This window comes from Melampsora larici-populina (assembly GCF_000204055.1).
Source record: "Melampsora larici-populina 98AG31 unplaced genomic scaffold MELLAscaffold_27, whole genome shotgun sequence".
NCBI lineage: Eukaryota > Fungi > Basidiomycota > Pucciniomycetes > Pucciniales > Melampsoraceae > Melampsora > Melampsora laricis-populina.
Genome location: NW_006768791.1, coordinates 507724 through 531312, shown reverse-complemented (window position 1 = coordinate 531312; position 23589 = coordinate 507724). Strand labels below are relative to the sequence as shown.

Sequence of the window (23589 nt, the reverse complement as noted above, 5' to 3'; positions counted from 1 at the left end):
CGTCATCAAAGTGAGCATTATTCAAGGAAATCAAAAGCTTTTGACCTAAATCGTCATTCGTTATCTTCCCGCCAGCATTCTTAAACTTTGTGGCAGCCAATTGAAAAAATTCTAGATGTTTAGATAAAGGGGTGGATGGAGATTGTACAATTAAGTTAAGTGATCTTTCCAATAGTAGTCGAGTTTCATTCGTACGGCTTCCGTGATGGTCTTCGACCGATTTCCAAAGTCTAGCAGGTAAGCTTTCAGTTTTAGCACCGTTAGTCGTGTAGGTGGTTATCTTCGGTTCAAATCTAGATCTGTTTGTCGCATCCATCTGTTTAAGCAACCAGGATGTAAGAAATTTCCTAGCGACTTCGTGGATTATAGATCCAGGTTCATCTTTAATATCATCAGTTTCTATGTACTCAATGTAGTACAATGAGTCCAGTCCGTTTCTGACTTCGGATGACCAGATGAAATAATTTTCGTCCGATAGGGGTTTTTCGGGACAAATTTTACTTAGAGCTTGATTCACGTATACGGCTTGAAGCTGTTTATTTGTTCCTTGCATAACTGGTTGACTCAATGGAGCAGACATCTTTGAATCAGACGGAGGTGGATTGTTTAAATTACTTGACGGGGAAATGTTGGATGGATTTCTAATAGATTGGAGTAGAGAATCAGTTATCTGGAGTAATGTATTGTTGCCTTCTTCCTCGGATTGAGAGTGAGTTGACGATGGTGGGTTACCAGCTGATGTTGATACTAGTCCGTGATCGCTCATGAGATGATTTCATGGATCGCTTTGAGTTTGAGATATGTATCTCTCGCTACAATGAAAATGTCTACGTGACTTGGAATACGGTCTGTGATAAATGTTCCTGTGACAAAGAGGAACTGATATGCGCTATAAGTTAGATAAGGATCACTAGAAGTTCTCCTGTTATAGGAAAGAACTCTGACCTGATATGCGCTATAAGTTAGATAAGGATCACTAGAAGTTCTCCTGTTATAGGAAAGAACTCTGACCTATAATGTAGATAGATTTGATAAAGTAGAGCACACGATGTTATGGTGAGCTCTCAGTGATCTAAGTGAAAGATAGGTTTCTCTTTCCAAAGATTATTAATTACCTGATATGCGCTATAAGTTAGATAAGGATCACTAGAAGTTCTCCTGTTATAGGAAAGAACTCTGACCTACAACAAATAAGAGAAAGATACAAATATAAATATGAAAGATAAGTCTCGACTCTTCTATTATTGATAACAAAAGTAAATACCTATAATGTAGATAGATTTGATAAAGTAGAGCACACGATGTTATGGTGAGCTCTCAGTGATCTAAGTGAAAGATAGCTACAATGTTATAACAGTTAGTTGGATACATAATATGAAAAGGTTCTAAGATGGGATACGTACGTTTCTCTTTCCAAAGATGAGGAAAGAGAAAACGTTACAAATGAAAAGTAACTATCTTATAAAGGCTTTCAGATACATTGACGTCATAGTAAGTGTTTTCATTTCGTCATAGCTTTCGTAACATGTAATTAGGAAATTGTAACTCCTTGCTTCTATTCTTCATCTTCTCATCCTGAGTCGATTGAACACCAACATGATCACATTCTGAATGCCACATTTTGCCTCTACAATCTGGACACACAAAGAATGCCAGCTCCTGAGCTCTCACACATAAGAAACAGAAGAGCTGCAATGAATGAGAATAATATAAAACAAACTTTGTCTTAATATTTTAAAATACTCGGAATTTGCTCACAAACAAAAATTTATTGGCTTCCTATGGAATTGTAAAGATAAAACAGTTTCTTTACCAATTAAGAAGTTAGATTCTCAAAAGCGGGAGCTCAAGAAGTTTATGTCGAAGGAATGGTTCTTGAAGCACGAGGTAGAAAAGTTCAATGGCAAATTGGGACACTTGACACTGATCCTTCCGCAACTGAAAGTGTATCTAGCGGCCATCTATAAATGGGTCGCAGTTTGGAGAACTCCAGGGAAGAGGAAAATGCCTAATGATGTGAAAGAAGACTTAGTGTACTGGGAGTCAATACTGAAAGACTTGAAGCCTACTAGGATCCTACCAGACCACGTAGTTCGAAACGTTGGCTGGGTTGGGGACGCATCAAGTGAATATGGTATAGGTATCATATTAGGAAAGTCTTGGGCGCAATTCAAGTGGATCAACGGGTGGAAGACACCCCTGGACCAACCCAAGCAAACCATTGCTTGGGCTGAAACGTTAGCTGTTCAATTAGGGCTGATAATGTTGAAAACAAAGATGGACTTGGCTGGTTTCACCTTTTCTTGCCTGACGGACAATACGACCACGGAAGGCGCGGCAAGAAATATAAAATCTCGTGATTATTGGGTTAATGAAGAGTGGAAATTGGTCCAGACGCTCCTGGTCGAAAATGATTGTGATCTGAACTTGGTTAGAGTGATATCTAACAACAATGAAGCGGACTGTTTGTCTAGGGGCCTAGATCCTTCGAAAGATATAAAAGACATGTTAACTATCGACATTCCAGTCGATCTGCTCCCGCTACTACACCAAGTTTTTCATCCATCACCTAAACAATCGTCAATTTAAATCATGTTGTCACCGAGAGATGTACTTCGACAGACGAGTCCAGGCGTTTTTCAAGATCTAGACGACGCGAGCGAGTTCATTTTACATAGAGGCTGGGCCTTGTCGACGGTCAAACACTACGCTGCCGCTGTCAACAAGTATTTTAAATTCATGAGTAGCTACCCGCAACGCTGGGCCACTGCGCTGCAAAAAAGGCGCAGCGCGCCGCAATGCACCGCACCGGGTGTTCTACGCACCGCACCGCACTGCACCGGGGCACTCAAATGCCTGGTACGTTAGGTGTTAAGGACCCATAATCTACAGGGCTGCGGTGCAAATGCAGCGGTGCACCAGGCAGCGCAACCCCACAGCGGCCCGGCCCTGGTTTGTAGGGTGAAGGGTCTTGATTATCTCCGATATCTCGTGATACACATTGAGCCAAGTTGAACTCCTTGCACGATGAAACCCCCTCGATTGACTAGCTCAGCCCAATCCTTGCTTACTTACCCGGTCCCTAATCCATCAAGACAACTTGGACCAACGAGGATGATAAACTCTCAATTGACTGGGCCAGAGTGCCCTCAAATATTACTGACACCACCCCAATCCTTGCTTAGTTCCACGCTGTTTAGTGTTATATCGGCATGGCATCCCTTTCTAAACTCTCAATTGACTGGGCCAGAGTGGTGCCCTCAAATATTACTGACACCACCCCAATCCTTGCTTAGTTCCACACTGTTTAGTGTTATATCTTCATGGCATCCCTTTCTAAACTCTCAAGACTGCACTCATCTGATTATTCAACTTCAAGTTCCTTCATCACTCGACAAAGTTTTTCTTTTGCTCCACCCAAATTCGACTATTCCTCTTTGTTCTTATTTTTTGCTACACCTAGGTTTTGTTTTAACCATCGGTTTATTAAACATGTCCAGTAGTCCAGGCGAGGGACCACACTCAGGTCAATCTCAATCCCAGAACGAAGGTCAAGCTCCTTCAATTTCCACTCAAAATGTGCCTTCGACCCCTCTTCGACGTTCAATTCGTCCACCAACACCTCGAAAAGACTTATCTAGAATGATTCAGCCATCTTCCGATTGCAGAATCTCAATCCCCCTGCCAGCTTCCAAATCCACGTCACGCAAGAAGTCAGGTGGAAAGAAGGACACCAATAACAACAGCTCAATCAACGTAGATTTGCCTTCCACCAGTTCTCGAGCAAAGAAACGAAAGAAGGCACCGGCATCCGCATCCAGAGTGAGTTCCATCCACATATTATTGAGCTCATCTCTTGATCTCACTCAAAACTTCATGATTTTTCTTCTCTATTATTATATCATAGCCTAATGAGGATGATGTTCCGTCGGAGGGCGAGATGACCCAAGACTCCGATGACGGCTTAACCAATCGGCAAAAAACCAAGCGAGCTAAGGTCATGGAAGAACAATCCGAAGAGGAAATCGAGTACGACGAGGTTCGAGATTACTTTGCTGAACCTACATACAGGAGCGGTGATGTGAGTTTCTGTTCTAGTTCGGTTAAATAGCTCTTTTCCTGACTTATTATGGTTTCTTTTGTAGGATTGCTCAATGAAACCACTTTCATATGAATGTCTTTGGTGTGGAATGGTTTGCCGAGCGTCTGTTGACTCGTATACCAACCTGAAATCGCACCGGGACGGTTATGTTGGCAAGAAAGGTCGCACTCGACCTTTCTGTAAAGCCCGCCAGAACGCTATCGATGCTGGAGGGAACCTTCCACCAACAGCTTTTGAAAGAAACAAGAAAGCCATCAATGAAAGCCAACAAGACATCACGATGTTTTTTGATTCAAAGGACTCTAAGCTTAAGTTCGACAACACCACACTCAATCAGATCCTCACGGTATGGATCCTCGCGGGAGCCCTACCTTGGAGTCGAATCGAAGACCACTACTTACGCCTAGCCTTCCGCTACATCCGACGTGACACCAAGATCTTTGGACGGACGTGGGTGGCTAGAGAGGCAGCTGGGATGTATATGTCGTTTCAAAACACAGTCTTGAAAGAATTAGCTGTAAGTTTTAAATTAAATCTCTCCGTTACCTTTTTCTCAATGTATTTCTCTTTCTCGGGTCCCTGATTTGAATTCTTCTTTCAATACGGCAGGGAAACCAGGGCAGGTTTACACTGATTCACGATGGTTGGACCACCGCAAACAACATCCACGCCTTCTTAGGGGCTTCAGTTGCATACATTGAGCACAATTGGATGTACCAAGTCCGCCATCTTACCCTTAAACTGGTTGCTTGGCATCACAACGGGAAATGGCTTGCACAGCCTTTAGTTCATTTCATGAAGAAGCATAAACTTCATTACAAGATAAGTTTTTTTTACTTGAATCTTATCTTGACCTAATTCTAATTGATCTTTTTTGTACTACCACATGCTGGGCCAGGTCACAGACTCTGGATCCAACAATATCACTATGGCCGAGGAGATGCACACCCAATTTCAAATTGCCAAAGATCAAATGACAACCTCTTCTGATCCCAAAACTACAACTCAATCTTACACCTGGGATCCCAAAACCAACTATCATCGATGTTTTCTTCACAAGATCTCATCAACGGTAAAGGGTGGTCTGGCCGAGCTAGGTCGTGCAACTCCTTCACGAGACCAACAGCGTGAATCGCTTCTTGGGGTCTTTCCAATCCCTGAACGGATGCCAGTCATCGCCAAAGAGGACGAGGACGAATCTCAAGAGAAATCAAAAAGTATTGTGATTGATTGCAAAGATCAAGGTGATGATGACCTACCGGCCGAAGACGAAGATGGGACTGATCATGATTCAGAGGCCGAGGATTTCACAGCCTGTGCTCCAGACTACGATGAAGATGTGGAGGATCAAATCGACAATCAAGATCCCTTTAACCCTACGGAAACCTCTAGTCTTGACGATTTCAAGAACAACGCCTCCAGGAAGCACGCGAAGGAGCTCAATGAATTGATTAGTAAGGTACATCAATTCTTATTTGTCATCACAACCTGGAAATTTTCTGACTTTGACTATTGTTCACTCTAGGCTAATTTTATTTCACAACGTGTTGCTTGATCTGCGGCGTGGAGAAGACATTTTGCCAGAAAGGCAAAAAGTCTCAACCTGAAACTTTTACCTCTTATACCGGGATACAACGCAACTCGTTGGAATGCAGAATTTGATTCTCTTAATCGGTTGGTGCAGGCACACAAGGTCAGCTCTTCACTTGTTTCTCATCAAATTGCTCTAATGATTGGTATCAATAGGTTGTCAACAAACTTCTTGCCGAAGACCTCGAACGAGTCAGAAGCAAGAAAAAGCGAGCAAGGTCTTCTCAAAAACCACGTGGATATCTTCATGAGATATACTTCTCCCCCGATGACTGGAGCTCCCTTGAAGATTTGACCCGCGAACTCGAAGTGAGTAGTCCATTGAAAGTAACCAGGTCTTTTATCTTTGCATGTTTAATGATTACATACTCTTGACAGCCTTTCTTAGAACTGACCAAGCGTATGGAGGGTGACGGTCCGACTGGATCCATGGTGATACCAGAGTTCTACGCATTGAAGGTTCACCTTGCCAATCGGGCAAACAAACTTCAATTGGGAGATGCCCTTTTACCAATGATTATCTCAATGCAAAATCGTGTTGACAGATATCTTGAAGAGGCTTTGCAATGTGACACCACTGTCATGGCAAGCCTCCTCAATCCTTTCTTTCGACTGGCATTCTATGAACAAGCTTTTGGACCTCAACATTCACACACTGTCCGTGCTGGAGTTTTATTTCGAAAAAAATTTGAGGAACAAAAAGACGAGATCACATCATTGACATCAGCTACGCCTAAAGAGAAACCTGCTCGGACGAAAACCTCTGGAGTTCCGACAGCCGGTGTCTTTCAACTTTTCAAAGCTCAAGAGCCGAGGGTTCAGCTTGACGAAGTCGCAGCCTACTTAAAGGGATCTCATCCCATGGCTATGACAGATAACGCACGCGAAAGTAAAGCAATCCTCCCATGGTGGAAGGTATGTGATTTTTTTGTTTGATATTCTTTCCTCAATTTATTAACATGTCCCAATCTCTACAGGTGAACTGTAAGGCTTTTCCAATACTGGCGTCTCTGGCTCAAGACTATATGAGTCTCCCAGCCGGTTCGGCCACGGTTGAAAGAACCTTCTCGGCTGCTGCAGATATCTGCAGCAGCGATCGTGTTTCCCTGGTTCCAAAAACTATTGAGTGCTGCGTAGGTTCAAGGCTCTGGATCCGGCAAGGCGTACCTCTAGCTCACAAGTACACCGAGGTGAACGAGGCAATTGAGGCTTTTGGTGGCAGGAATGTCAAAGTTGCGACTTAGGAGGTTTTTTTTAGTTTTTATCTTGAATTTGTTCTAGTTCCTTTAAATCAACACACGTAGAGTGCCAAAGAATGCAATACAAAGAGAATTTCAGTGCTCATGGAGTAGCCTGTGACTGTCATTTCCGCCGTTGCGAACGTTGCGCAACGCGCAACGCACAGGGTAATTCCATGGTCCGCTTCGTTGCCCCTTTTGTGGGCTAAAAATCTCCGGTGCGATGCACCGCAACCCCCCGCTGCGAGCAACGCAGCGCAGTGGCCCAGCGTTGCTACCCGGTAGTCCTTTTCCCAACTACCCCCCAAATGATATACCTCTTTGTGTTGTGGTGCAACAACCCCCGACCACAGTGCAGTGCAGCGCAATTTTGGCACAAATTGCGCTGTGCCGTCTGTTGGCCCAGTGAACACTGCACAGCGCTGCGAAACAGCGCAGTGGATGAATATCGGGGGTGGGCCATGCGCTGAGAGTCGCGCAGTTATGCACAGCGCAGTGGTGAAAAACTGCGCATTTTTTTGCCCAATTTTTTTTTTCACAAACTTGTAAATAAAGAAATAGGGCACAAGACACACGAGACAGAGCACACAGAGCAAGCAGTAAAGACAGACATTATAAGGAAGAAAACAAAAAACAAATATCTGAGAAGATAAGATAGGAAGAAAGAATAAGGATAAAGAAGAAAACCTTTAATAACTACGCCTTTCCATTTTTTTTCTTCTTTGCCAAACCTGCAACAAGCTGTTCCACAGCTCCAACTGCCTTTCCAAGATCGCCTGAAGGCACAAACTTTTGTTTGAGCCATTGACAAATCACCTGTGGCTACCCGCCCCTTCGGATACTAGCCGAAAGGAAACGGGTCATTCCTATCGGCGACAGGCCGAAGACCCCCCTTCCGACGCGCCGACGCGGCCGCCGCGTCGGATTCACAACTACAAAAACACAAGTTCACACATGAATTTTAACATCGCCAACAGTATCACCACGTAAACATAGTATCAACATACTACTATTAAGACATAGAACACTTACATACAAAATTACCCAACATCCCAAGATGTTACATAAGAAGCTGTCACACAAGTGTGATCTCCAGTCACACGTGGTGTGAATCTCGGTCACACATGGGTGATTTCGGGTCACACATGTGTGATAGATGGTCACACATGTGTGACTGGAGATCACACTTGTAAATTTACGGTTTGTTGCACATGTTCTTTGTCACACATGTGTGACCCTACACATTCAACTGTGCTACATATACATAAGCAACAAGCAACCATGTTACATACATAGCAGATATCACACATGGACGTATTTCAGTCAAAACGCACATGTGTGCAATCGAATCACACTTATATTACAGGTTACATGAGATCACACATGTGTGATCATGAATCACACAGGTTACGCCAACAGATTCCAATTGACACAAGTCGAATCTGTCACAACATAAGTGTGAGTGACTTTCACACAAGTGTGCAATGCAATCACACCACACCATCAATTACACATGTGTGATTCTCCCTTACACAAGTGTGAACACACGTGTAGCCACAAATCACAACTATTGTGATTCACCCACAAATTGGCCTCATCACACATAGATTTTAAAAACACATTCTTCCCCTCAAAGACAGACTTTCCCGAATCATAACAAGATACCCCATTGTCGAACGAATATGTCAACCTCTAACACAAACGAACCCAATCCAAACAATACCACCGAGACCTCCAACAATACCACCGAGACCTCCAACAATACCACCGTTATACCTCCCCTCCCTCAGCCCGCACCCTCTTATCTTACGGTAAAAGCTACCGAGCACTTTATCAAATCTCACGGCAACGCACATCGCTACCCAGTTACCATAAACGACGGCCGACCATCATTTACCCAATGGAAATGTGGACTTGGACCCAATCGGAAGCACCTGCAAGCAAAGGCCGAAAACCCCAACCTAACCATTCCCACCTGTCCATTTCAAGTCACCTCCAAGCGAAATCCAGACGATTGGACTTGGTTCATCGTCATCGAGAATCCTAACCACAATCATGGCCCTGTTGTGAACTTCAAACCGATGACTTTACCTGACCTAACGAACGATACCTTTGTACCTAAGCAAAAAAAACGCAAACGAGTTGTTGCAGATTCAGCAACCCCTATTCAAAGCACCTCCAATCCCACACCAGCGACACAACCTGCAGGCTCTTCAGATCCCACACCAACTCAGTTTCCAACCCGATTTCAAGCCTTGTTCGACGAGATGAAGCCCCTCGACGAATCGGACCAGGACCTTCTCCTTGACCGATTCTTTCGTCAGTGTAAGCTAGTTAAGGCACTCGACCAGAAAGGAATGACAAGTAATGAAGTAAGTTATTTCATTATTTGATATCGATTTCATTAATCAATCAAGAATACTAACAATTTTTTCGGAACCACAGGTACTTAACCCATCACCTACGACTTCACCAATCCGCCAGACCGAGCCGATCAAAACATCCCACCCCAAACAGGCGACTTCTAATGAAGAAGAAAATGAAGACACAGATGAAGCAGCTCAGCATAAGAACGACCTCCCAGACCTTGATCAAACCGAACAAGAGACTAAAAGTGTTGAGAATAACAAAGAGAATGAGGAGATAGCTGCTAGATTACGTACTTCAAATCAGGTAAACAAAATAACCCATCAAAGTTCGTCAAAAACTCCTATTTCAAAATCCAACAAGGAGAATACTCCTCATCAGCGAGCAACTCGTAGTGAGAGTAACAAGGATTCAATCAGACCGATACGTCAATCTTCACGAAAGACTTCACAAGGAACTGAACAGGTGAGTCGAGTAGCCTACTTACTTCAAATGTACATCTTTGCTCGTTCCACTAATCCATTACTCACTTACTTCCTGCTTAGAACGAAATCAATCCAACATCATCTGTCAGTATCTGGTGTAACTTAAATATGAAGATCGCTTACTAATTCAACTTGACTTGCTTACACTTGGTTACTAATTAGAAGGAACCGAACACCAAGAGATCCAAGAAGAACAACAACAAGGTAAGCTCTCAAATAGCTATTAGCTATGCATATCATTTTAGCTTATTCAAACATATAAAATGTATTAACCAGACCCGGATTTCGATTACTCCACCTTTAGGAACCAAGGATCCCAACAACAACTGCCTCCCGAAAAACCTCGAAGAGATAGCTTTGCAAGTGAGGACTATTTATCTTTCATAGTTGCATCACTTCTTACTGACGAATATATCAGCAATGGCATTTTGTAGCAACACTTCCCAGTTACCTTTACCCCTTCATTCGGAATGCCACAAATGTACCTGCGAAGGGGCTCTGTACTTTTGCAGCCGTAGCGGTCTCCCTTGGACGAACTGTGGAGGATGCTGTCGCTGTTCGTGCAGAGATGGCTACACACATCAACCAAAACCAATCCTGGTATAGGAGTAATCTATGGAAATTAAGTACAAGCAGGATCAGTCTCAACAAAATGCTCTCTATAGTGGAGTATCCAGCGGACGACATTGTACCTCGATCACATTGGTATCCACTGCCGGGCGGTTGTAGTGTAATCGCAAACACTTATAATAGACCGGTAATTTTTTATTCCAATGTGGCAACTGCGTGTTCAACAACTCCCCCTCTTTTGTCAGCACCTGGGGAAAATGTGGAGCCAATTATCCTGGGTATTATTGATGGATGCCACTGTATATCCCTCCAGCTTGAATTTTCTAAAAGTCTACCCGTACCTTTTCTTAATCCTGACTGGCTGCATCTACGAAGTTCAGAAGCCTCCGGCTGGGATCCATCATATGAAGAAAACATCCAGGTTTTCAAACAGTGGAGAAAAGAATGCAACGGAAGGAAATCAGAAAATTGCGAGCAGCATGATCAGATTTTGTAACAAATGTCTTCTTCTTGTGTACTTACTAAACTAATACTTACATCTTAGCTTGAAAATATTCCAACTTCCTTGATGATAAAGATGAATTACAAAGTTTTTCACACTATTCACAATAGCGTAATTGAATGTCACAAATGTGTTATTGAGAGTCACAAATGTGTGACAGGGATTCACAAATGTGTGACAGAGATTCACAACTGTGTGATCCTCATTCACACATTTGTGAATCTCAATCAATATTCCAACTTCCTTGTTTATAAAGATGAATTACAAAGTTTTTCACATTATTCACAATAGCGTAATTGAATGTCACAAATGTGTGATTGAGATTCACATATGTGTGATTACGATTCACAAATGTGTGACAGGGATTCACAACTGTGTGACCTTCATTCACACATTTGTGATCCTCAATTACACTTGTGTGAATCTCAATCACACATTTGTGATTGTTAAAGATTAACAAATTTGTGACCAACAATCACAGTGTGTTCTTCATATGGGTCTTTCTCAACCACAAGAATCACAGACACATTTGCGTGTGTTTACTCTAATCTCAATCTCATGAGAAATTATTTTAACTTGGCTTAATATGAAAAATAAATGCATACATTGTTTTCTTATTATCTTTTTGGAACACAAGTTTCCATCATCAAATAAGTTGGTTTACAATCTGGTCACAAATGAGTGTGATTCAGGGTCCCAATTGTGTGATTGAGTGTCACAATTCACAATTGTGTGAATTGGAGTCACACAAGTGTGAATCACCTTCACACAATTGTGACACTGAATTTTGCGTGTTTTTACTCTAATCTCAATCCCATGAGAAAATATTTAAACTTGGCTTAATATGAAAAAGAAATACATACTTTGTTTTCTTATTATCTTTTTGGAACACGAGTTTCCATCAATCTGGTCACAAATTAGTGTGATTCAGGGTCCCAATGGTGAGATTGAGTTTCACAATTCACAATCGTGTGAATTGGTGTCACACAAGTGTGAATTGTGATCACACAATTGTGACACTTACTTTTGCGTGTTTTTACTCTAATCTCAATCCCATGAGAAAATATTTAAACTTGGCTTAATATGAAAAAGAAATACATACTTTGTTTTCTTATTATCTTTTTGGAACAGGAGTTTCCATCATCAAATAAGTTGTTTTACAATTTGGTCACAAATTAGTGTGATTCAGGGTCCCATTTGTGTAAATGAGTGTCACAATTGTGTGATTCAGTGTCACAATTGTGTGATTCAGTGTCACACAATTGTGACGCTCAATCACACAATTGTGTGACACTGATCTCACATCTTTTTTCAATCACAACATCAATAATCACAAAGAATTTGGTGATTATTAATCACGCATTTGTCAAACTCATTCAAGATGATATCAATTCCTTTCTAGTTTATCTATCAGGGGCAGAATAACCCACACATTTCACTATATAGGTAAGCTAGTATATCTGGATTTCATACAACTCGGGAATCTAATTTTGAAACTCTCCTTTGATCTTTTAATATGTATTATTTCTTTTTGACTTGCTTTTCAACTTTCTTCAACTTCTTCAAATCATCCTGCTCCAAAGCCTTCTCTGTTTTGTTGATAGACTCTTGCTCGTAGTCTTTCACCCTACCAGCACAATACTTCTCCCACTGTGCATCTGTCATATCTTTCTTCTTCTCCCCAAGTAGCTTGATTCTATTAACCAAATCTTGTGAAATTTGACAAGAAGATCCGTACATGGTCACTACACCCTTCTTATGAGGAATTATATCACCATTACCATTATAAGCTACTGAAGAAGTTGTGTAATGTTCACACTGCACGTGAAAATCAGACCAAATGAAACCAAATATTGGCAAAGTCAGCAATGTTCCATATGATATCTTATGCACCACTCACCGTTGTATCCCATAAGATATCATATACACCGTTACACTCGGATACAGCAACCTCCACATCAAAGTCATCATATCTAAATCTTGTACCTCTTACTTCACCCAGCTTCACTCCGTCCTTATTACCTATTTTAACCCCCTTGACTTTATCATACGGTAAACCAGTCTTTCTAATTATCAATGCCCACATACCAAAAGCATATCTACTATGATCTTTGTCAGTATGTGGATGATTACAAAACCCGTCACATGTAACAACCAGATTGGATGCAAATACTAAACCATTTGGAGTTAGTTGCCATTTAAGTTGATCGAATCCGGGAATCTTGGCTTGAAATGCCAGAGCTAGATTCGTCTTGAAAACAAAGAGTGATAATAAAGAAAATCTTCCTGCCCAGAAATCCCTGATACGATGAAATTCCGTCATTCTCTCTTTATCAGTTTGAATTCTACCTATATCAGATGAAGTAAATGAGTTCATCGAGTACACCCCTATACAAAAAACATCCAGAAGAGCATTATGAAAATGAATATTGGTAAGATACTTAGTATTAGTTTATTGAATACACTCATTACTATAAAGTAGTGAGAGCTCACCTAAAGATTTATCTTTTTCGCATCCTCCTCGCCATCCCCCACAGCCCATCCATCCTTCAAGAGGTTTCATCTCATCATCTTTGTTTCCATCCGGCTGAATAGAACTATGTATTTTGCATTGATTTCGAGCACGTGCATGTAGGAATGTGGTTGATATAGAATGATCATAACGGGCTCTAAGTGCAGGATCCATCTCTTCATATGGTATACATTTAACTACTAAAACTATCGATAGATCAATTTTATTGATCACAACTACAGTTCCGGAACTAATACTAATTCGTTCACGATCAGCCAGATCAGGTCTATCTTTCAAACTGTAACGAAAAATAAACTTGGTGTCTAAGGGTAAGCCAAGCTCCGAAGTGAGTTTTGCTTTTAATTCCTTTCGTTTTGCGTGATGACGACTGTATAATTTGCTTAACTTCTTCTCCCTCTTGTATTTATCCCTAGATTTATAGTAGGCCGGCGATGTTCTGGACTTGTTCGTGGGAACCTTCACCCCAGCTTTCCTCTTCCTTTCATTACTTCGCGCACGGCTCATCTTATCTATTTGCTTTTAATCAAACAAAATGGAAATTGGTAGAAGAAATATCAGTCATGGTCAAGAATTGTGATAACTGACATGTTCTATAAGGGAAAAATTACATACTTGCAAAACAGATGTTATATTCGATCCTTTATATTATCTAGAGGATGGATAGAAATGGGAACAGATGATACCTAGATTAAGTTTAGTAATAAAAGCATTCTCAGCTCCAAATGCAATCAACAAGTCTGAAGATTGTAATCCCTTCTTCAAAGCTACATATGAATATATATGGCAAGTTACCTTCAATTGTATGAATTAAATATCATAAATGATTGATCGGTTTAAATCAGCAAGTGTACTTCAATTTTATCAAATTGATTTGAATAATGATGGATCGATTTCCTATCAAACCCATTGAAATAAGTGTAAAAACAGATTTATAGTCAGATTTGAATCAGCATAAAGCATAAGATAAGTTAACGAATGCGAACTCGAGTTAACTAAATATAAATCTTGTATCCTCTGTTGATTTTGATTAATACCAAGTCGATTTCTTTCGATAGATGTCCAAAAGTGTCGATGATACACTAGTAGTAGAGGGCAGAAGATTGAGATATTAGAAGATAATCTACAATTTGAATCAAAATGAGGATTAGTCTGAGCTTACACAAATCTAAGGATTTCTTCTTGAACTAGACTAGCACACCAATCTCCGCAGTAGGCCGAATGACTCCCGGTTCGTAGCACGGAGTCCAACAATTAGGAGCACTCAGCAACAGACTGGGAGATGATGTGATAGTTTATATCTCCTCGAGCCAAGTTTATATTGCCTCCAGCCAAGTTACCAAGTCCGGATTATCCTGTGGATCAATGGAAAGGGTAATCGGCCTAAAACGAGAAAACAAAGATATGAGCAAAACATGAAGTCAAACCGAGTAAATTTGAACCTTGACTTACCAAGAATACAACAAACTCCTTTATGATTATCGAATCCAAATAAGTCAGTTGGTGAATCGGGGTGAGCTGGAGGGATAGATGAGTGATACAAAGAGATACATGGCTCGTGATGTGGTACGGAATCTTTAGGGTTAGGTTTGCCCAGCCCTCATCTCTTATTACCTATGAGGGTTAGGGGTTAATTTATGATCCAATACATATTTTATGATTCAAAATAAATACATACAACACAAACCATCCCATCATTTTAAAACCCCATCCGAAACACAGATTCGCCATCAATCATGACCGACTGCCCAAGCCGAAGTTTATCCCTGCGTTACGATCTTGCTCATCCTATCATCAAACCTATTCACAACGCTTTTGACCACATCAAAGATCCTTTCATAAAACAACTCTTTATGAATTATCACACTCAAAAGAGCGGTCCAAATCATTGTGAGGAGGGGGAGGGAATCTTGAGGTTCTGGTCGGGAATTCAAAGTATTATCGACCAGGTAAAGTCATATATAAGTCTTTGGTCACCAGTCTTTTACTGACTGGATCTCCTTCATCACCGGATATGCAGCGTCGTTACCAACTTCTTAACACTCGTTGGATGATCTCAAATAAGAATCAATTGCATGAGGCTACGAAAATGGAACACATTAGACGTGGATCAGAAGAAGATTCTGACTTTGTACGATGCAAACTCTAGATCTTACATCATGAGAAGTCCATCTGTGTTCAACCACAGAGTCTATGTGAGTAGTTTTCGATGCCAATTGTTCCATCGATTCTTCGGATGGCTTACTTTGCTTCAATATTCAAATTCCAATAATAGATCTCAAATTTTGAATCGGTGCTTACTTTCTTTTAATATTCGAAATAAATTTGACTTTGTATTAAGTTTTGAATTAAAACAATATCTAACTGTTCTTCTATCTCTGTCAAATCTCTTTGGTTTTATTACACATAGTAAAACCCTAAGGATCAGTAGATGTCAAATATTGAATTGGTGCTTACTTTGATTTAATATTCGAAATAAATTTGACTTTGATTTAAGTCTTGATTTTATAAATTTGACTTTGTTTTAAGTTTCGATTTTGAACGATAGATAACTCATCTTCTATCTCTATCAATTATCTTTGGAGTTATTACACATATTAAAACCCTAAGGTTCAGCGTAATGAGAAATATATTTATTAGTCAGGAAAAGTGAACTACATTGGTAAACACCTGCAATATAGCTGAGAGTTGTTAGATTTGAAAGAGTTGTCAAAAATGAAGGATAACAGCATGATATCCTTCTGATTACATGTTTGATTCATACCCGTATGGTATGAATGCAAGAGATATGATTATCTATGTTAATTATATATGATCTCAAAGAGACATTGAGATCATTTAAATGTTCCTTATGTATATGAATTTGAATTTGCCACAAATCATGATTTTGATTCTAAATGATCACAAAGAGACATATATGGAGCATTTAAATGATCCATATATGTCTCTTTTAGAATCCAATAGAGGAATGTGCATGATGGTATATGTAAATAATTCACCATTTCTAATGATGAAAATTAACCAAAGACCCGTAAACTTGCAGGATCTATGTGAATGAAGATTTATGTATGAACATAATTCATCAATCAAAAGGTGAAAATTCAAAAGGTGAAAATTAATTATTGATGTGTTCAGTCCAGAAATACTGACTTGTTTCTTTGGAAATACCTTTTTATCAGTTAGGGAAGATGGAATGAAATCTCAATTTTGAAGGACACATATTTATCCACATATTCTTCATACCTAGTTATACCCGCTTTCCATAAATGTAGAATTGCTTTGAAATTGCTTTCACAGTTTGGGCAGAAATTGTGAAAGGAAAAGATATGAATGACACAATTTGCTGCCATTGAAATTTATGTGTGTAACTAGGTCAAAATATGATCATACACAATTTACCAAACACAACGTGTTCCGGATGATGTGAAAGGTAGGTCATAGATCAAATGATCATGGCTGATTCCAAATATACACTTACTTTTAGTGTGGTGCGGAAACTGCAAAAGTTGTGGTGTTATCATACCTTTGAATTCAGGTATGTGTGTAACTAGGTCAAAATATGATCATACACAATTTACCCAAGACAACTTGTTCAGGAACATGTGAAAGGTACGTCATAGAGTAAGTGAACATGCCTGATTCCAAATATGCACTTACTTTTATTGTGGTGCGGAAACTGCAAAAGTTGTGGTGTTATCATACCTTTGAATTCAGGTATGCGTGTAACTAGGTCAAAATATGATCATACACAATTTACCAAACACAACTTGTTCCGGATGATGTGAAAGGTAGGTCATAGAGTAAGTGAACATGCCTGATTCCAAATATACACTTACTTTTAGTGTGGTGCGGAAACTGAAAAAGTTGTGGTGTTATCATACCTTTGTAATCAGGTATGCGTGTAACTAGGTCAAAATATGATCATACACAACTTGTTCCGGATGATGTGAAAGGTAGGTCATAGAGTAAGTGAACATGCCTGATTCCAAATATACAATTACTTTTAGTGTGGTGCGGAAACTGCAAAAGTTGTGGTGTCATCATACCTTTGAAATCAGGTATGCGTGTAACTAGGTCATTATATGATCATACACATTTTACCAAAGACAACCTGTTCCGGAACAGGTGTGTTATTAATCACCCAACTGTGTGAATGTTAATCACACATGCGTGATTGACAATTTTGTTGTGGAACAGAATTTTGGTAGCTCTTCAATATAAAAACAAAAAAAAACCAACTTGCTCCGGAACAGGTGTGTGATTCATCATTGCACATGTGTGATTGACATTTTTGTTGTGGAACAGAATATTTGCAGCTCTTCAATATAAAAACAAAAAAAAAACCGTAAACATCTTCTAAAGAGATATAGTTTAGAAAGATAAGGAAGGAAAGCAAAGATTTTGACATATAAGTGAAGTGTTTGAAATAAACATTGAATCAAGATGTCTAAAACCATATTTAAGTTATTTAAGTCTAGAATCAAGTGTAGAATAAGGTGAAAGGAACCACTGTGCTTCAAAATATATATATTCCACAGTTTTGATCCGAATTCATTCCTCATCCCCTAATCCACCCCATTCTTCATCATCATCCACTTCATCATCAAGAGTTACGCCTTGGGTGTTAGTGACCTCTTCATCTATATCCATTTGAACAATATCATCATTTTGAACATCAGGAGATGCTATCTTTTCCAAGTTGAATAGATTTGCTTTGATATCATCAAGCCACAAAGATCTTCGACTGTTCATGGCATTGAATCCAAGTTTCAAAGTTTGATATGGTAGTTTAGAACCTGGTAATTGAATAATTTTAATATCGTAACCCTTGTCTAGCAATATGGCTTCTGGGTCTGGGCCTCGTGGAAAACCGACTTCATATCCAAGTAACGCCTCTGATTATAAGAGTAAGCAGATCAGCATCCAATCAATCATGAGTTATATGAACCAAACTTACTCATACGTGTTCGCAACTCCAGAGCTAGATCTGCCTTCACTTTATCCCCAGGATCCGTTTTTCTAGCCTTTTCTGTCATCGTACCATTGCCTCCGATGGTATCAGCTACGACCTCACCGGCAGAAAGTCCTTGAGCCCTGGCTGCAAACAAGGTAGCAAAACTGCTCTTCTTGTTCACGTATTTTCCCATATCGTCTAAACTTGTATACTGTTCACACCATCCTTGGGAAGATGAGTCCACCTCAGTTGAACTATGGTTGCTACATGCTAGAAGATAGTAGTCAAACCCCATGTTTTTTGACTCGTCCTCAATCTGTCAAGGGCAAAGTTGACCCGTAGTAGTCAATAAAAACAACTACTACCTTATTTTTGAGAGAATGGAAGTCAAACCTGATTGTGAAGACGCTCAATACACTTAAGAGACTGACGATTGTAGTCTGGCAGAGTGGGCCCCGCTGGTATACCTTTACTGGCTTTCGAATACTCTTTAGCCACTTTTTCCTTCCATACTATCTGATCATATAATCGCTGGAGCGCTTCACGTTCGCCAGGCTCCAAGACAATCTCTTCTTCTTGCTGTTCTTCATCGAGCTGAAGTCTCTTTCCATGTTGAGAATAAGAGAGGCCGGATAGCACATGAAAAACGGGAGGTGAAAACACCTCTCGATGGCTTGCCGGAAGACCAGTCCATATATGGCCAAGTATCTTATTTCGAGAAGCTAAGATACCTTTCTGCCCCCATTTGCGTGGCACTATTAAAGAATCATTCATGGGATTATCCAGGGAATTCTAAAAATTTAAGAGGAAGATAACTCACTTTTCTTTCTATAATTTTCGATCTCTTTGCCAAACTTCAACCAAATTTGATAACCGCTAGGTCTTTGTCGACCTCCAAGTTCACCTCTGTTGGAGAAAGAGATCAGTTAAGTGGCAAAAGCAAGATATCATAAGAGATATTGGACTTACAAAGCTTTGTTCATTGTAAATATACTGACATTACCCATGATTGCCAGCAGCGACTTATGTTGCTTGTAGAGCTTTTGAAGGGCGCGAGCTTCGGTTAGAATTTTAGGGGGAACGGCAGTGCCCTTCCTCTTTTGCAATCGTTCTTGCACAGCTATACGGGCAGGAGGCCAGTCGTCAACTAGTTGTTTATAGTTGTGAATGGTAGGTAGGACCGTTTTGGCGGCTTCCTCCTCTGTTTGAGCATTTGATGAGCGGAGAGCACGGCGGTTGTTGGTCCCAGTAGGGGGAGGGGGTGAGCCAGGATCTTCTTCCTCCGGTGAGATTTGCCTTGCAAGTCGATCCATGATCGATTCTGTTTCGTTGTTCTCGTCCGGGTGGCGATCTGTCAAGTGCAACCGGCGTAAATCGGGTTGGAGATTTCATCTTATCAGTTTGTTTCTTTTTATTCAAATAATACGCATCATTATAAGGAAGATAACGCCGGCTGCTTACCATCCTCATCAACGTCATCTTCTACGTCCTCATCGTCAAGAGCCATTTCTGCTGCGGTCAAGTTGTCTCGGTGTCGGGTTTGGGGAGTACGTTTGCGATTGGAGAGCACCCTTGATGATCTGGACTTTGAACCGATCGATCGGGACCCATTGTGGACTTTGCGTTTGGAGCGCATGGGTTTCTGTTGGAACTAGAAGATCAATTGTTCTGCATCATATAGGTAACGAGTGGCAATCAAAGGTAAAGAAAAGACAGATGGAAGGGGAGGGAGGATTAGTGTGTGATTGAGCCTCGAGTGTGGTTGCGCACAGACAGGGGTGAGATGTTACAAATACCTTGTGGTGTAGGCCAATTCCAAAGAAGTGTGTACAGGACCGATAAAATCTTGCACGTGATTCTGTACAGTCTCTCAAGAGATAATTAAGGTGCAACTTCTCACATATGACCTTGATTATTGCGTGCAAGGACTGCATAGGATGGGATTATCGATATGATTCATCTCCTCGTTTTGCAGAGCAGGTCACCTCAGTTCACCTACCTGAAATGTTATCAACATGTATCAACTTCATCTGGTATCAATTGGATGTTCCCAATTAATACCAGATCAATTGGGGAGGAATACATAACCTGAGACTATGAAAACCGCCGTCCCAATTTTCAAACCAGCCGTCCCAATTGAAAATGGAGTAGTGGACAGTTGCCATTCTTGGTAGACAGGGGCCAGTGAAAGTATCTGTCAGCTTTAGTCTGATTGAAATGAGTCTGTGCACGTTGAAGAAAAAAGACATCCTCAAATCCCGATGACTCGTTAAAAAATCTCCTCAAACGAACCAATTCTTCAGTATATTCCCTAAGTTCTTCATATCTACAAATCTCAAGCTCCTCACATTTCCATATCGATATTATCTACGACAGATGGGCAAGAAGGGTACCTCAGTTCCTTGTCCTTTTGGTGGAAAACAAAAGAAGAAACGCACAATTATAGCAGCTGAAGGCTCTGGAATAATTGTTGAAGCAGTTCAAGATAGCGAGGCTCGATATGTGAAAGATCGGATAGAACAGCTAGAACTAGCACTGGAGCACGCAGCAAATGGCCTCAATGGAAATATCGATGATGATGTGAATGCGCCTGCCCACCATGAACCAGATGTCATGGAAATGGAGGAGGATAACATCAATTTCAATCTTATGCCACAACAGCCGCACGATGATCCCGAAGTGGTGGTACCACCAGAACAAAACGTCACATTCTCTAACTATGTCCGGGGCTCTTATTACAAAAGCAAAAGATTGGCCGAAAAGAAAAATTGGGCCAACAATTTACCGGATATTTTTATGACATATATGACACTATGTAAAAAAACTTTACAATGGGGTCATACAGCAACCTGGGATAAGGATTTTAACCATGGCTGCTGCTGTGGAGATGGCAAACTACGTACTCGCAAGGTTGATATGCTAGACATAGTTAGTGCGTGGCCAGCTTGGTCTCTTATTCATTTTATCAATTTTGTTGACATGTGTGGCGGTGCAACCTTATTAAAGCTCGTAAGCAGGAAGAAATACAATTCTGTGATTGTACTTCAGATCAGGTTCGTTTGATGAGAATGGGGTACATAGGTGGTTCACCTGTGCATCCGCAGACTGCATATTCCATCAGGCTACTCCGGCTTCATCATGGACTGTGGAAATTTTGCACTGTACGAACACAAGGATTTGCACTGGCATTGGATTCCTTCCTTGATCCGGCTTGTCCAATGCTATTGGTCAAAAAATCCAAACAAGTGAGTGGAGTGAGAGCTTTATAAGTTCCACGACTCTGGATGAAATGTTTGGAAACTAACATATATTTCATTGAGCTCTCCAGCCTAGACGATGGAGAAAGACACTTTCTTCAGCAATTGATGCTTTTTGATATATGCTGCGAAAGGAGAAAGAACTTACTATCTGTGCTTTGTATCTCTCCGCATTGGATGTACTGGCCATGAACTGCCCAAGATGTTTTGGTCCTCTTCAGCAGAATGATATACCAGATGAATGTGATTATCACGTATGCACGGATGGCAACTTCCAACACCGGAGACATCTTGCAGCAAGTCGGGAGTGTGAGGAGGATCAAATGGAAACTCCACCGCTTTTCCTGGATCCTAAGGAAATTGACGAGTGGGAGAAACATGTCAGCAACCAAGGTCGAGTTAAAGAACCGCAGGTATGTAGCTCCCCTTCTTTTCACACAATTGTGATACGTGATCACACAACTGTGATACGGTATCACACAATTGTGATACGGTATCACACAATTGTGATACGTGATCACACAATTGGGATACGTGATCACACAATTGTGTGATTGCTTAACACACTTTTGTGATTCCTAATCACAATCATGTGATTGCGTATCACAAGGAATCACACAATTGTGATTGACCTTCACACAATTGTGATATGTGATCACACAATTGTGACTGGGAATCACACAATTGTGATTACTTACCACACGTTTGTGATTCCTAATCACAATTGTGTGATCACATATCACAATTGTGTGATCACGTATCACAATTGTGTGATTCACAGTTACAATTGTGTGATTATGTATTACAATTGTGTGATTCTTAGTCGCAATCTTGTGAAGGTCAATCACAATTGTGTGATTCCATATCACAAATGTGTGAATCTTTATCACAATTGTGTGAATCTGTATCACAATCGTGTGAATCCTAATTGAATACGTCAGGTTGAGTTCTGATGACTGTGTTCATTAGGATCGTTGTTCAGTCTCGCACACAGCCGCAGCAGATGTTCGAGGACGGTCAACCTGGAAGGGATGCGACGAAACAGGGCTGATTGGACTTGCATGTCAACATGATCATGTGTTGAAATTTGTGAATGTAATCCAAAGTGGAGAGCGGTAAGTTTTTGAAACTGTGAACCTTCCACATGCGTGTGGTTGGACTGATTGATATCATTGAATAACAGTCAGTATTATGTACTGGCATTGCTTGATCAATTGATGAAAGATACCTCTGAACCTGGAAAACCGCCCAAAAGCTTTCAAATCTTGTATGACATTGGTTGTACCTTGGAAAAAAGTGTTAAGAATGTGAGAATAGGTATTTTTGTTCTCTGTTATTATTTCAATGCACTCTGAAGTACTTTGCCTCCTTTAACAGCATAAGTATTTTGAAGAAGAGTATGCGCGGGGAGATATCAGATTTGCCACTAGTGCCTTTCATGCTTATGCTCACGAGTGGACTTGTCAACTGAAATATAATCCCAGGTTGAACAAGGGTTGGGGTTTGTCAGATGGCGAAGGTTTAGAGCGGGATTGGTCGGAACTGGATCCACTTATAGCGCCATGTCGATGCTCAACAAAACAACATCGAGTAGATATGATTGATTTAAAGTCCAGTCACTGCAATGATATGCGATGCAGAAATGCTGGTATGTCTATATGATCTCCATCTATAATACTTCCTTCTAAGTTGAATATCATTTTCAATTCATATTTAGCGCGGTCAATTGAGGTGAAGCTAAAGACAGCTGAAAAGCGGTTGGATGTTGCATCTGACACTCTTGAGAAGCTAGAGACTCAAGATGACTCATATACATGGGTGTATTTCTCGGACCAGTGGGACCGGCAGAGACAGTTGCAACTTGCTGCAATGGCGGATGGTGACGCTCAGCAGGAACTAGAGGATCGCCTTGTGGAACTACTGGACCTTGAGGCAGAAGTTAAAGATGCTCAGTTCGTTTGTTGAATGTGCAAGCCTTCAAAGATAGTGGTCTG

At 40.7% G+C, this 23589-nt stretch overlaps 4 protein-coding genes across 4 annotated transcripts; 3 read left to right on the top strand and 1 right to left on the bottom strand.

The window, feature by feature from the left end:
- Positions 1-5267: 5267 nt before the first annotated feature.
- Positions 5268-5627, top strand: MELLADRAFT_64595 (uncharacterized protein; the record flags this gene model as incomplete). Its single annotated transcript, XM_007411886.1, has 1 exon — positions 5268-5627. The coding sequence occupies one exon, from the start codon at positions 5268-5270 to the stop codon at positions 5625-5627; it is 360 nt and encodes a 119-aa protein (XP_007411948.1).
- Positions 5628-9011: 3384 nt separating this feature from the next.
- MELLADRAFT_108118 (uncharacterized protein) lies at positions 9012-9908 on the top strand (the record flags this gene model as incomplete). The annotated part of the gene is made up of 3 exons (XM_007411887.1): positions 9012-9302; positions 9376-9762; positions 9843-9908. 3 exons carry the CDS (start codon positions 9012-9014, stop codon positions 9906-9908), a joined length of 744 nt encoding a protein of 247 aa, XP_007411949.1.
- A 5212-nt stretch (positions 9909-15120) lies between these two features.
- On the top strand, positions 15121-15533 carry MELLADRAFT_108117 (uncharacterized protein; the record flags this gene model as incomplete). Its single annotated transcript, XM_007411888.1, has 2 exons — positions 15121-15333; positions 15405-15533. 2 exons carry the CDS (start codon positions 15121-15123, stop codon positions 15531-15533), a joined length of 342 nt encoding a protein of 113 aa, XP_007411950.1.
- Positions 15534-17935: 2402 nt separating this feature from the next.
- MELLADRAFT_88519 (uncharacterized protein) lies at positions 17936-19974 on the bottom strand (the record flags this gene model as incomplete). The annotated part of the gene is made up of 6 exons (XM_007411803.1): positions 17936-18279; positions 18342-18608; positions 18770-19093; positions 19159-19244; positions 19308-19689; positions 19800-19974. The coding sequence occupies 6 exons, from the start codon at positions 19972-19974 to the stop codon at positions 17936-17938; spliced, it is 1578 nt and encodes a 525-aa protein (XP_007411865.1).
- Positions 19975-23589: the final 3615 nt, after the last annotated feature.